This window comes from Rhodamnia argentea, chromosome 7 (genome assembly GCF_020921035.1).
Source record: "Rhodamnia argentea isolate NSW1041297 chromosome 7, ASM2092103v1, whole genome shotgun sequence".
NCBI lineage: Eukaryota > Viridiplantae > Streptophyta > Magnoliopsida > Myrtales > Myrtaceae > Rhodamnia > Rhodamnia argentea.
Window position 1 is genome coordinate 12,528,749 of NC_063156.1, and position 13,959 is coordinate 12,542,707.

Consider the following 13,959-nt stretch of genomic DNA (forward strand, 5'->3'; position numbering starts at 1 on the left):
ACATTAAAAATTACGACACATGAAAAAGTTAAATAAAAAGCAAAAAGTACTTTTTACACAAAATTTTTGTATGCAATCCCTATCGTAGCGAGTACAAATATGTCGTTTTTCTATGTCAATTTTTCAGACAAGGATTGTTACTACCAGAAAAATTAAATGACGACACAAAGACAAGGGAAAATAATTTCCAGAAAGAAAAAAAGAAGGTAGATGGTGGATTAGGGCTAGGGTTCGCGGGGCGTGACTGCTGGTGAGGCTGCTTTGCCCAAGCCGGGCATGGGCCGTGAAGCCCTCGCTGGCTGCAGTAGTAGTAGGCAGAAAAAAAATGAAAGACAAAAAATAAGAGAAATAAGTTAAAATAAAAATTACTAAAATATTATTAAAATTATTCATGTTAGCATGGACGATGCCACGTCAGTGCTGGCAAGCAAAGTGGACTGAATTGGCTTAATTGTAAAAAATTTGGAATTCAAGCGGCCAAAAAGTAAAAAAGACTGAATTGACATAATTACAATAGATTTAGAACTTTTTTGGTAATTTTTTGTGCATCGGGAGAAGAATATGAATAGCTTTGAAAACCCACTCTCCCTCTCACTTAGGGTCGGCCAACCAACTTTCACGTCTTTAAATTTTTTTAATATTCACTTTATTATAAAATTATAAAAATTATATCGATTATGTGAGTGATTTCTAGCTATATCCAATGATTGGTAAAATACGAACAAAAAGAAATTGATGGTAGCCAGCCAATTTTGTCATAAGTATACCAGTTTGTCGTGGTAAAAAAATTAACTTTAGGTAAATTTATCATATGTGTACTAATTTGAGGTTTTTCATAATAAGAAATCTGAAAAAAAAAAAATATTTGGACCATTTTTCTTTGCTTTGTTGACCTATAAGCAAAACTTCCCTTCCTGAATTACAAAGGTTTTACTCACTTTTCTTCTAAAGGGAAAAAGAAGGAATAGACCGAAATTCTAGATAAAACTAATGCGAAAATAAGAAATGTGAAGTTTTTGTATATTTCCAGATTGAACATTGAAGAGTACATGAGTCTCATAGCATTCAGTAGATAATTATCCAAGGTAACATATTAATTAAAAAAATATACAAAATTAAAGGTAAATATATGTATAATCTAGAGAGGTATGAATAATAACGATAAAATTCTAATTATGTCGAGCAGAGTAAAACATCGTAGAGAAATATCTCTAGCATCTTCTCAAGCGAAGATGCATGCAAGCATATCAATTTGAGTTTAGATAAGAAATCCGAAAAACTTGTGAGTGGATCACTGAAGCGGTTTGATTGTATTTTTCTTATTATATAAATTTGGCAATTTTAGGAATTTATTTTACTATTTAAATTTTTTTACAATTCGATTATATTTTTACGATAAGTGTTATGGATTCTTTAATATTTCATCTTAAAAAGGGAAAATCTTATCAATTCCATTTCCAGGGAAAGTATAAATAACGCCGTCCCGGACTCTCCACCTCAGTGCGGTACGTATGTTCGCTTTCCCTGCGATCCTCTTCACTCTCTTCTCCGTCCGTCCGCGCGCCTCGCTCTCCGCCGCTCCAGCCCTCCTCCTCCGCTCCGGAGCCTTCCCTCCTCGATTCGCCTTCTCCGCTTCAGCAATGTCTCACCGCCCCAACTACCAGGGCGGCCGCCGAGGAGGCGGCGCCGCCAGCGGCCGCGGCGGAGGCCGCCGGAGCGGTGGCGGAGGAGGCGGCAGAGGAGGCCGCGGCGGCCGCGGGGAGCAGCGGTGGTGGGACCCGGTGTGGCGCGCTGAGCGTCTTCGGCAACAGGCAGCTGAGGTAAACTTGCTGTTAAAACTCTTTCTCTCTCTCTCGATCTCTTGACCTTCGTGCTTTCTGTGCGCGGCTTGGTTGAATTTGGTTCATTTGTTAGTTAATCGATGGTTCTGCTAGACTTCCGCATACTTAGGATGGATTATTACATCGTAGTAGTGGAGCGGCTGAGCTTGGAGAATGTCCTTTTGTTCATCTTAATTCGAAAAATGGTGCTCTGTCTGTCCAGATCCTCGACTTTATGTTCGCTTAGGAATAATGGTACTAACTAACTAACTTATCAGTTGTTACTGATTGGCGATCATATTCGTGTAATCTTGGAATTTGGTGGAAAACATTTACTTCATGAACGGGCATACACAGTTCCTTTACGAAGAAAAAAAAGAGTTGCAGAAGTTATCCAATTTAAAGAGTGCTGATAGTGATAGAAACATCATGAACCCATTCATGATTGCATTTACTTTACCAAAGCAATACAAGAAGCTTCCATTGTGAAAGAGAATTCGTGCTCTGTGGGTATCTTGCCACAGGTTCATTTCGCATAATCAGGGTACTGATGACATGGTAAAATTGTTAACAAATATTTATTGTGCTTGCCATTTCTGGGGATTCATCTACTGCTCTTGATAATTAGATGGAAGTTTTTGATGACAATGAGTGGTGGAGTAAGATGGAGCAATTCAAAAGTGGTGGAGAGCAGGAGATGATAATTAAGCGTAACTATAGCCGTGCAGATCAGGACATCCTTTTGGACATGGCTTACCAGCTGGGGCTGCACTTGTAAGTTTCAACTTTCTCATCTTATTGCTTTTATGCTGTGGAAAGCTAAAGAGAGTGAATGCTATACATCATTGTTAAGTTTCGAACCACTGAATCCCTGAATTATCAACTACATGATGGCAGATGAATTTATAAAAAAGAAAATCAGGAGCTCAATTGAGCTCTTGTTTACTTATACAAAGAGCAAGGATGAACATAACTATAACAAAACTTTTTCCGTGGTTTATAGAATGACCAAAATGGTGATAGAAAGATACATAAGGATGCTGTTGTGATTGTGACATAAATATATGGATTTATATAACTTGAAATGTTAGTTATTTGTTAATTTTCCACTGACTTTATGATATACTCTTAAGTTTGGTCTACTACTTATTTGTACTTTGCAACTTCCTGGTCTTGTGAAAGAAAGCCATGCATACAATAAAGGGAAGGTACTTGTTGTTAGCAAAGTTCCACTGCCAGATTATCGGGCAGATCTTGATGAGCGCCATGGATCCACACAAAAGACGGTAACATTTGCGCAATCCTTTTGTGAATTTATGTTCGATCACTGAATTTATGTTCGTTCACTTTGCAATGAAATAAGAATCTGTTTTTAAGATTGGGGCAAGGCAAACTTTTGACGTAGCTTTTATGTAGTGCAAAAGTCCAACTTTGGAATGTCAAAAGGATTTTTTTCTCTTCATTGTTTAGAGGAAGGTTTCAACTGTTGGGCTTTTATCTATATTTTTTGTGCTTTGTTCAGATTCAAATGTCTTCAGAAACCCAGAGACTTGTTGGAGAGCTTTTAGTTAGTTCCGCGGTATCTGTTGGCAGCTCCTCTTTCTCATCTAGTCAGGGAGATAAACAATTATTACCAGCTGGAAATAAAGAGAAATCTGTCTCTGTTTTGGAGATCGATTCTGCTAAGGAGAGACTAAATGCTGAACTTAAGGCTAAGCAAGAAAAGATGAAGGTGGGTATTGTGATTGGAGTGGGAGGTTGTAAACTCCTTGCTATTTATTCATGAAATCGGATATTTTTCTAATTTATGAATCCTCTAAACTCATCAAGGCCCATTTTAAGTATTTGTTTCCCTGGCAGGATAGCGCCGATGTCAAGGCAATGTGGTCTTTCCGGGAAAAACTTCCTGCATTTAAAGTGAAAGCCGAGTTCCTAAAAGCTATGGCAAATAATCAGGTGTTGTGCCTTCTTTGAATTCTGTCAAGTATTGAACTGATCTTATCGGTGGAAAAGATTTATTAGACTGTTCTTGCTTGGATTGGCTTTTCAACACAATAAGTAAATCAGCAAGTTGTATGTTTGTCAACGAGTATCACAACTCTCTAAACTAAAGCACATTACCTGCTTTAGTAAGTTTATACTTCCTCTCTAGAGGACTTTCGAGGTTCTTATGAATTTTCACAATGCTACTACGTAGGTACTCTGATGGACCTATATGTGAGATATGTAGTGCAAGTGGTTTGTTGAGATGTTTGATGTCTACTGTCACATTGACTCACGTTAGACACCTTTGGTGATCTAGGTACTAGTAGTATCTGGAGAAACAGGTTGTGGTAAGACTACACAGCTTCCTCAATTCATTCTAGAAGAGGAGATATCTTCTCTTCGCGGAGCCGACTGCAGCATAATATGTACCCAACCACGTCGTATATCTGCCATATCTGTTGCTGCTCGAATATCTTCTGAAAGGGGAGAGGCACTTGGTGAAACTGTTGGATATCAGATCCGTCTGGAAACTAAGTCTTCTGCAGACACAAGGCTGCTATTTTGCACCACTGGAGTACTACTTAGGCGACTGGTAAGAAATTTTTGATGATTATTTCCCCAATCTTGAAGTTTTATTTGAGTATTGTACAGATAGCAGTAACTTCTTTAGCCTGTGCAAATGCATCTTTAATGGGAATTACAGACTGCCTTTCCCTGTGCATTTCAACACGAATTTGTAGTTTGGGTTGGAAGCTTGAAATTTCATATCATACCTTCTAAGGAAATTTCGTGATTGAACATATTGATAATGAACCGTATTGAAAATAAATTGTCTCTGGATGCTGTATAAGTCCTCCATTCTCATTGGACATATATTTCTGCTGCATGTTCTGTTGTTGCACTTGGTGAAGCTCTTTTATTTATCAACTTATGGCTCATGCATTTTTGTTTATTCATTTGACCATCGTGATGTTTTTTCTTTTTGTTCTCTGACTGTGATGTGGAAGCTCAGGCTCAAGACCCGAAATTGACCGGTGTAAGCCACTTGCTTGTGGATGAAATACATGAAAGAGGCATTAACGAAGACTTCCTGTTGATAATTCTGCGTGATCTTATTCCAAATCGTCCAGATTTACGGATTATTCTGATGAGTGCAACCATTAATGCTGACTTGTTTTCCAAATATTTTGGAAATGCTCCCACTTTGCATATACCGGTAATGAATGTCATTTGACAGAAGAGTACTCAGTGCATTTTAGTCGGGGAAAGATATCTCAAAACTGTGCACTATTTGATGTGTGAATCTTGCAGGGCTTGACTTTCCCTGTGGCAGAGTTGTTCCTAGAAGATGTGTTGGAGAAAACTCATTACAATATAAAGTCAGAGTTTGATAACTTTCAGGGAAGTTCAAGAAGGAGGAGGAAGCAGCAAGATTCGAAGAAAGATCCTGTGACTGAACTTTTTGAGGCATGCTTCTTTTCCCTATTTGTTTTGCTAATTATGTTAGACAGCATTGCTCATTTTCTTTCTCAGCATGTATTTTATATCAGGCAAAAGAATTAGAGATGCATAACTTTCATCACTTTTGAAATGCATGTAACTGTTGATTTGTAATGGAGATTTATGCACGTAACTGTTGATTTGTAATGGAGATTACTGGCAATTTGTTAGTCCTGAGAATGATGTGACGGGATTATATAGCATTATATTGTGTTGTTGACGTAATTCTTTAGCAGGGAATCATTGCGTTTAAGAAAAAAAGATCACTGATTTTGTATCCTGTCCAGTTTGGTTTTTCATTCTGAAACCATGGTCATGTTCGACTTGGGGTTATTCTTTACCGTTGGCACTGTAATTGGACCAAAGAACTTCATTTTGTGTCTGGAGCTGCAAATAATCTTGTGAGGAAGGCAGTATTTTCATACGGGACCTGAGGGAGAACTAGTCAACCAACTGTGTTTGCAGTTCAATAAGTTTGGGTGGTTAAACTGTTGGCTTATTGTTTAAGAAGAACATGGTACAGATCTAAACTCTCTGACCAGTGGATTGTGGTCTCGAGTTTGATAATTACTTGATGTGTGAAGCATTTTATTGATACCAACACTTTACACCCTCCATGCAGCAGGCATCAATACAACTAGAATAGTGATACATTTGGTTGTGGAATAGAAGAGGCAATACGAGAATAATTATAGCTGCGGAATATAATAGAGCAGGAATAACAATAATGGAATTATGTAATGAACTGTGCCACTCCAGGACTATAATTTTGTTTGAATTACCCAATGGGAATATTTCGGCAATAACTTCAGAATACCAAGGAATAATGTCTTATAGTATCATCAAACAACTTATGGTGGAACTGATAGGTATTATACTCCATTGGCTCACCACCCTCTTTCCCCACCTTTAAAAAATATTGGCTTTCTTTCAAAAAAATAAAAACTATTTTAGTGCAGTTTAAATAGTGGAAAAGTTCAGTTAAAAATGAAGTTCGTATTTTAGACACTGAAAGAGAAAGTAGGAAGTCGCAGCCACCCTAGAGATACACAAATTCACTGGTCTTCCTGTCATTTTCTATCTCCACACAAGCTTTGCAATTTCTTTTCTCTTTCTCCAAACCGGTGTGTTTGCCCCTAAATAGCTGAGAGTTAATATTCTTTCTTTTGGGTTACGATTGAGCACAAATCGATAGTAAAAGTAGGACGTTATACAGTCAGTCTCTTTTTTCTTGTGGGTGGGGAGGGGGTGTGGGGGGAGATGTAGGAACAGTTTCACTTTTGTTGCATCACATACTTGTGCTCAATTCTATACCTGCAACATCAGTCCAAAACATTGTGTTTGCCCAGAACAGTTTCATGTTTGTGGCAGTGCTGAATTTTATTCCGGCTACATCAGTCTAAACCAGTGTGTTGGCCCAAAAATGGCTGGGAAGAGGATATGTTTTTTCTTTTAGGTTACTTTCGAGCACAGATCTATGGTAAAAAGTTGGATGTTTAACAGTCCGTTAGGATTCTCACATGATCTCTCAAGGAGAGGGGGGAAGAGAGAGAGAGTTGTAGGAACAGTTTCACATTTGTGGCACCACACTTGTGCTCAATTCTATACCTGCTACATCAGTCTGAGTCAGTGTGTTTGCCCTCAAAATGGCTGGGGAGAGGAAATGTTCTTTCTTTTAGTGTACTCGTGAGCACAGATCAGGTTGGATGTTTTACAGACAGTCCATTGGTTTTCTCACATGATCTCTCGGCATCGTATGCCTGTAGATTGTATCTGTAATGAAGGAAGACATGTAATTCTACATTTTATCTCCTATTGATCCTGTTTTTCAAATCTTACCTTGATAATGCATGTTTTGACTATACTGTTCTGATCCTCTTATTGTTTCAGGACTATTTAATTTAGAGCAAGAAATATTTGGAATGGATGAAAGATATTTTCCCTGTGGACCTATCTTTTGATGCACATTCTCCTGATTGCTATTCCAAAGTTTTCTTTTGTGAATTATATATTCTATTAATTTTGGTGCGACAAATTATCTGTATAGGATGTTGACATCGATTCTCATTATAGAAGCTACAGCAGATCAACAAGAGAGTCTCTTGAAGCTTGGTCAGGTTCACTGATTGATTTGGGTCTGGTACGTTTGTTTTTTTTCTCGACTGCTCTTATAGTTGTTATATTCTGAACAACCAGAGGCCATGCATCTGTCTAGAATAAGTGGCAGTTTTACTTATGGATGTTAGCTCAGGCATTTGTTTCTACATTGTTAATGGTGATTCTTTAAGAGTCCAATTACAGGTCTCAGTGGGAATTTCATTTTATTCGATATCAGTTAGAGGATATTTTGAACGTAGTTGAGGTACTGTAAAACAAAATTTGACATTTAGATTGAGACGCATGCAAAATGAGCTCCATCTCCAAAGTTTTTCCTTTTTTATAAACCAAGAAGTGGGAAGACTAGCTGATGGAGCAAAATCCAAATAGAGTTCCCTTCTCTCTCTGTGTGTAGAGATAAGCTCATCCTCTTTTTGGGTTTAGCCAGTTTCGGCTCTTGTTCTGGCAAGATACTGCCCCATAATTATTGATAAATAGATAAAACAAACATACTGCTCCATAATAATAATAACGTTCTTTTGGTCCTAACATTTGCTTTTGTAATTGGTTGTAACCAACCAATCGTCTGGCTTTTGTGATAGTTAGGTGGATATCGTTTCAGCACGTACTGGGGGATCTTTGCACTTTAATTTTTGTAGCATTGAAAATTCTCAGGTGGAGTCAACTCTTGAATATATATGTCACCATGAAGGTGATGGAGCCATTCTTGTATTTCTCACTGGATGGGATGACATTTCAAAGCTGCTTGACAAGGTTAAAGTTAACCATCTGCTTGGGGATCAGAGCAGGATTCTTGTTCTTCCGCTACATGGTTCCATGCCGACTGTCAATCAGCGGGAAATATTTGACCGTCCCCCACCAGGTAAGAGGTAAGCACCTCCATCTGATCTGATTCGGACTTCCTTTTTCCCTCGGAATTAAACTTCTCTTCCTCTGTCCTTGTCCTTCTTGCTTATTATGGAGATTCTCTCCTGGATTATTCAGGATAAATTATTATTCCTCCAAAGTTCATTAACGATTGTAGTACTAGTTGAACATGGATATATCGAGTCGGAATTTCATGTTTGTTATTTCAGAGTTTTCCCCTTTTGGTTTTTTGCTTGTTAGTTGGTGGGAGATCGAGATGTGGGCATTATTAGTGTCATTAAAGCTCTACTTCTACTTATCAATCATTGGCTATGAACTGCTGCATCATTTTGCAGGAAGATCGTGCTGGCAACAAATATTGCAGAGAGCAGTATTACGATAGATGATGTTGTTTATGTTGTTGATTGCGGAAAGGCAAAAGAAACTAGTTACGATGCTCTGAACAAGCTGGCTTGTCTTTTGCCATCCTGGATTTCAAAGGCCTCAGCACGTCAGGTATGCATCATGATGATTTAGCTCTTCTCAGTCATGAACACAACATGTGAGATTTCTATGAGCTTTATCAATTTTGTTTCTGAGCCTCTCTCTCTCTCTCTCTCTCTCTCTCTCTCTCTCTCTCTCTTGTACGGAAACACTTCAGAGGAGAGGACGTGCTGGACGTGTGCAACCAGGAGTTTGTTATAGGCTTTATCCAAGAATCGTTCATGATGCAATGCTCCAGTTTCAACTTCCGGAAATTCTCCGGACTCCTCTACAAGAACTTTGCCTTCACATTAAGAGCTTGCAACTTGGTGCAATTGGATCATTTTTGTCCAAGGCACTTCAGCCACCTGACCATCTTGCTGTTCAAAATGCTATTGAACTGCTAAAAACAATAGGGGCTCTCGATGATAAGGAGGATCTTACTCCACTTGGTGAGGGAAATAAAGTATTTCTCCTATGTAATACTGGCTTTCCATTGTAGTTGTGACCTATTCTTGTACCTTAACAGGCCGCCACCTATGTACTTTACATGTGGATCCAAATATCGGGAAGATGCTTTTGATGGGGTCCATATTTCAATGTCTGACTCCTGCCCTAATCATCGCTGCTGCTCTTGCATACCGTGACCCATTTGTCCTTCCAATAAATAGAAAAGAGGAAGCTGATGAAGCAAAAAGATCATTTGCCGGTGATTCTTGCAGGTTGAGTCAGTGGTTTAGGCCTTAGCTTTTGCTTACGTTGGAGCATTATGCTGCTGAAATCAAAACTCCGTTGTTTCCAATGTAAAATTTTTGCATGCGGTTTTGTACTGCAGTGACCACATAGCACTTCTGAAAGCTTTCGAAGGGTGGAAAGAGGCAAAACGAAGTGCGAAGGAAAGATCATTCTGCTGGGAAAACTACTTGTCCCCAGTGACCTTGCAGATGATGGATGACATGAGAATGCAGTTCCTAAATCTCCTTTCCGATATTGGCTTTGTAGACAAATCAAAGGGCCCTAGTGTAGGTCCTCCTTGGTGATGTTTTGCATAGCTTGTTTTGCAGCAGTGTTTTGGATGCCTTATTTTAAATTCCTCTCTCTCTCTCTCTCTCTCTCTCTCTCTCTCTGATTTTGGACTTCCATTCATGACTGTTGCAGGCATACAATCATTATAGTAATGACTTGGAGATGGTATCTGCAATTCTCTGTGCTGGGCTTTACCCAAATGTTGTTCAATGCAAAAGAAGAGGAAAGCGGACGGCATTTTACACTAAAGAAGTTGGTAAAGTGGACATTCACCCAGCATCTGTCAATGCAGGCATTCATCTATTCCCTTTGCCTTACTTGATATACAGCGAAAAGGTGAAAACTACCAGCATTTTTATCCGGGACTCCACGAATATATCAGATTATGCTTTACTTCTTTTTGGCGGAAACCTTGTTCCCAGCAAAAGTGGGGAGGGTATTGAAATGCTTGATGGCTACCTTCACTTCTCTGCATCAAAGAGTGTGTTGGAGTTGATACGGGTAACTCCTTTAAGATTCCAAGTCTTTGCGTGCATTTGGCAATTTCATTCTCCTTGAAGTTTCTTTTTCCCTCTATACAAATTCAATTTGGAGAGTATTTTGGCAGAAATTGAGAGGAGAGCTGGACAAGCTTCTGAATAGGAAGATTGAAGAACCTGGCCTGGACATTTCCAGTGAGGGAAAAGGGGTGGTGGCGGCTGCAGTTGAGTTGCTTCACAGTCAGAATGTACATTACTAATTCATGTCTGAGAAAATAAACATTTAGGGTACTACTTAATTCTAATAGCAGCCTAGTTGTTGGAATTTTAATTTAATACTTTTAGCTAGGATGAGTTAATTTAATACTCTTAGTTTTTGGGTTTATCGACCGCCGACCCAAACTAGTTTGGGATAAATGTGGTGTTGATGTTGATGTTGATGTTGATGATGCTGAGTATTAGTTTGTACTTTGTACATCAGGGTGTCTATTGTATGAGTAACTTCTTTTACGGCCTAATATATCCTGCAAAACTTCTTGTTATGGTGGTGGCGTCTTTGAGGAAGAGAACCTAGCACGCGTGTTCGCGCGCGTGGAGAAAATGCTGATGAGACGGTTGACCTGTGGATTCACTGAATTGTGATGTACGTGGCAATCTTCGTATCAGCTGAAGGGTTGATCCTTCTTTGGGGTGTAGTTGAGCCGAGTTGAGTTGATACGGTGCCAAGCTCGAGCTTGATTGGACTTGCATTTTTGGGGTTTGAAAGTTGACTCAAGCCCAAATCAAGTATAGAAAAGTTAGGCTCGGGCTCGACTAGAATAGAAAATCATAATACTCGAGCTTGAGCTTGCATATATTGTGTGTGAATGATAAATACGTAATATTAGCCAACTTGTGCGTCTTTTCTTGTATTTATAAAATATTTCTGAAAAGAAAAATTATAGAAGCTCGTGAGCTTTTCGACTGGAATATTGGCAAGAGTGTCCTCGACAAGAAACGCGAAGAGCTCGAGCTCGCCTTGAAATTAGACTGCTTGATCTCAGGTAATCATCTAGCCGAGTCGAAGCTACTCACTTTTACCCCTGCCGTGTTCATTGTTTCTCCAATGTTACTTTGATTGTAAGCGTCTCGTTGAATATTTCATGTTGGGTATCTCTGGCTTACTTATGAAGTAATCGGTTTCCTGTTGCTTTTTAGTGCGTGTTGGGCCTTTTTGTGCTTCACGGATTTGATTCGTGCTCTTCAAATCAAAATATCAAAAGAGCTTTAAGTCGAGAAAAAGGTTCCTATTTTTCGTCCTTGTTAGTGAGCAAGTGGCCCTGTATTGCTGGACAAGTTTTAAATACGGCGTACGTTCGATGTTGTATTTACAGTGGAGGAAAAAGGGGAGAAGCAGAGACTTCTTAAATGTGCTGCTATACATCATTCTGCTACTATGCTGCTGATCTCCGAGTCTATTCAGTAGATCATCATGAACTTCAGGGACTTTTTGGTTGTTGTTGTTGCTAGAATTAGAATCGCAAGCTTTCATTTTGCTCATTAGCCAAAGCGTGGTTTGACTGTGGCACATCATGCGAGTTTAGAGATCACTCAATCATATGGCTTTACCCTTCTAAGCATTGAATCCCCCTGTTTTTTGTATGACTTCCGATACCTTGCTATATGAAGAGATGGTTTTGAGTTTCAAACTGATACGACATCGGCGGATAGCACCAATAACCCTACATCACTCACCATCCTGTTGGAGATACCCGAGGATCGAGCCACAAGAAAGTCTTACACACTTCCTATCATCACCAATGCTAGACTGACTACCGAAATCTTGATCCGTGAGAGGAACTTGGCTGGAGGTGCTACAAACCGAATGCTTCTTTTGCCTGGTCAGACATCGTTGTAAACCAACCAATCCATAATCAGCCTGACTAAAAAAGTTCCACTCCAATTAGCTTCATCACAGCAGCTTTCTTCTGCTGACGAATCAGGAACACTCCCAGACAACCTTCCTCTTTCGGTAATCAAACATCAAACCCATTTGACTTTCCCAGGTGTAGAGCCTTCATTTGTGGTAGACCATAAAAAAGGAGCTGCAACATAATTTCAATGAAGAAGACGTACACCAATAAGAGACAATAATACTATATGACGACGCTGAACTACGTTAAGTTTCGCAGCGGAAGGCAATCTTTACTCTTTACTCTGCCTAGAGTTTTCTGTCAGTCAAGGGCTAACAATCTTTCGTGGATAGCTTCCCCAAAAATCAAGCGATCTTATTGCATTCCTGGGTTTCCTTGCCTTCACAATCTTGTAAAAGAATTCGATGTTTTAATCTCCCAATTTTGGGCCATTTCAATCAGAACTTTCTGCCTGTAAAAAGGCTTCTTCCATTGATTGTAGCTGCCCAACCTCCAAGCTAAGAGAACAATAACCACAAACTACCGGATAATGGATATGATTATAATTAAATGCGTCTATGTAATGACCATATTATTCCATAAAACTCTCACGCATTACGAAGTTAAGTTCATTTTTTCCGCTCCTAAGAGAAATTTAAATTCATTTTCTAAAGTCAAACGCGTAGTAAAATTACTAAACTTGTGTCCAGAGAAAACGTAAGAAGAAAGAGATATTATGAACATTCAAACATACATGATCAGTAACAAAGTTAATCATTTCTTCTGGAAGGCCATATTAGTAATTTTAAAATTTAAGCAAGTTGGGGAAGAAATGGTTGATAAAAAATAATTAAATGGAAGACATGAAAATGATTTACGAGAATTCCTTGTGTTTGTAAAGCTTGGTCGTGAAAAAGGGTGAAGTTACACGATCCAAGAAGCCCATGATCCAAGAGATTTTTGGGTCAAATCAATGCATATAAAACTACCGACCAATGGGACATTCCTTCTTTTAGAAAACTCAACCTCCCCTCATCAACCCCACCTTAATTTCAGATTTAGATGTGCTTCCACGTGGATCCACATTGGTACACGGGAAATACTGGTCAAACCCTAGCCATATCACCAGGTTTGCCGACATGCATTATATTTTATGTGTTAGGCTAATGGAAGATGTGTTAGATGCATGTCATGTATGTACTTTTTTTTTTTTTTTGGGTCTGATCCTATACTATTCACAAGTCACAGTGTGTGTTATGCGTGTGCACATGTTGCGAAACCCTACTCCCTTTTTATGCGTCCTCACCCCAACTTCCCTCGAAGGTGGGAAAGAATGGTCATTGGGGCAATCCCTCGGTGATTATGCATGTACTTTGAATGAAGAAAATGTTATGATACGAGGGAAATGCACAAATGCCATAAAATGAGACCTGAAAATCCCCTTTTCAGTTGATTAAGCCACATTAAATATTAATGACTCCCGATCAAAGGCTTAATACCTTGAAGAAACCCCTACTGATCCATTCCCCATTCTATCTTAATTTTTTTGTTGTCCTATAAAAAATTACCAACTTTAGGTTTAGCCTCAATCCTACCATGTACTTGTTTTTTTATCTCATAAAAGACCATTAACTTTTACTTGAGTTTCAAACTTGTTACCTCACTAACCCTCCGTCCAAAATTTCTCTTGACAGCCGAGAGATGGAGAACTCCCGAGCACGAGTTGTTCGAGCATACCAAGCTGAGTGTCCGGAGTGTGAGCTCTTCGACTGCGAGAGTTGAACATCCTTGTCAAGCTTTTCATAGTTG

At 39.1% G+C, this 13,959-nt stretch overlaps 1 protein-coding gene across 2 annotated transcripts; it reads left to right on the forward strand.

Moving 5' to 3' along the window:
• Window positions 1–1,489: 1,489 nt before the first annotated feature.
• On the forward strand, window positions 1,490–10,834 carry LOC115741828 (DExH-box ATP-dependent RNA helicase DExH1). 2 transcript variants are annotated; one of them, XM_048282304.1, is made up of 17 exons: window positions 1,490–1,820; window positions 2,449–2,594; window positions 3,007–3,106; window positions 3,343–3,552; window positions 3,681–3,776; window positions 4,123–4,398; window positions 4,819–5,022; window positions 5,118–5,273; window positions 7,354–7,446; window positions 8,079–8,293; window positions 8,627–8,786; window positions 8,932–9,205; window positions 9,283–9,475; window positions 9,589–9,775; window positions 9,912–10,280; window positions 10,387–10,613; window positions 10,715–10,834. In XM_048282304.1, exons 1-16 carry the CDS (start codon window positions 1,512–1,514, stop codon window positions 10,516–10,518), a joined length of 3,120 nt encoding a protein of 1,039 aa, XP_048138261.1. In that variant the 5' UTR covers window positions 1,490–1,511; the 3' UTR covers window positions 10,519–10,613; window positions 10,715–10,834. The 2 variants fall into 2 exon arrangements, with proteins under 2 accessions (XP_048138261.1, XP_030531691.1); XM_030675831.2 differs by lacking the exon at window positions 1,490–1,820 and having other exon boundaries at window positions 2,456–2,594; window positions 3,003–3,106.
• The last annotated feature ends 3,125 nt before the right edge of the window (window positions 10,835–13,959 follow it).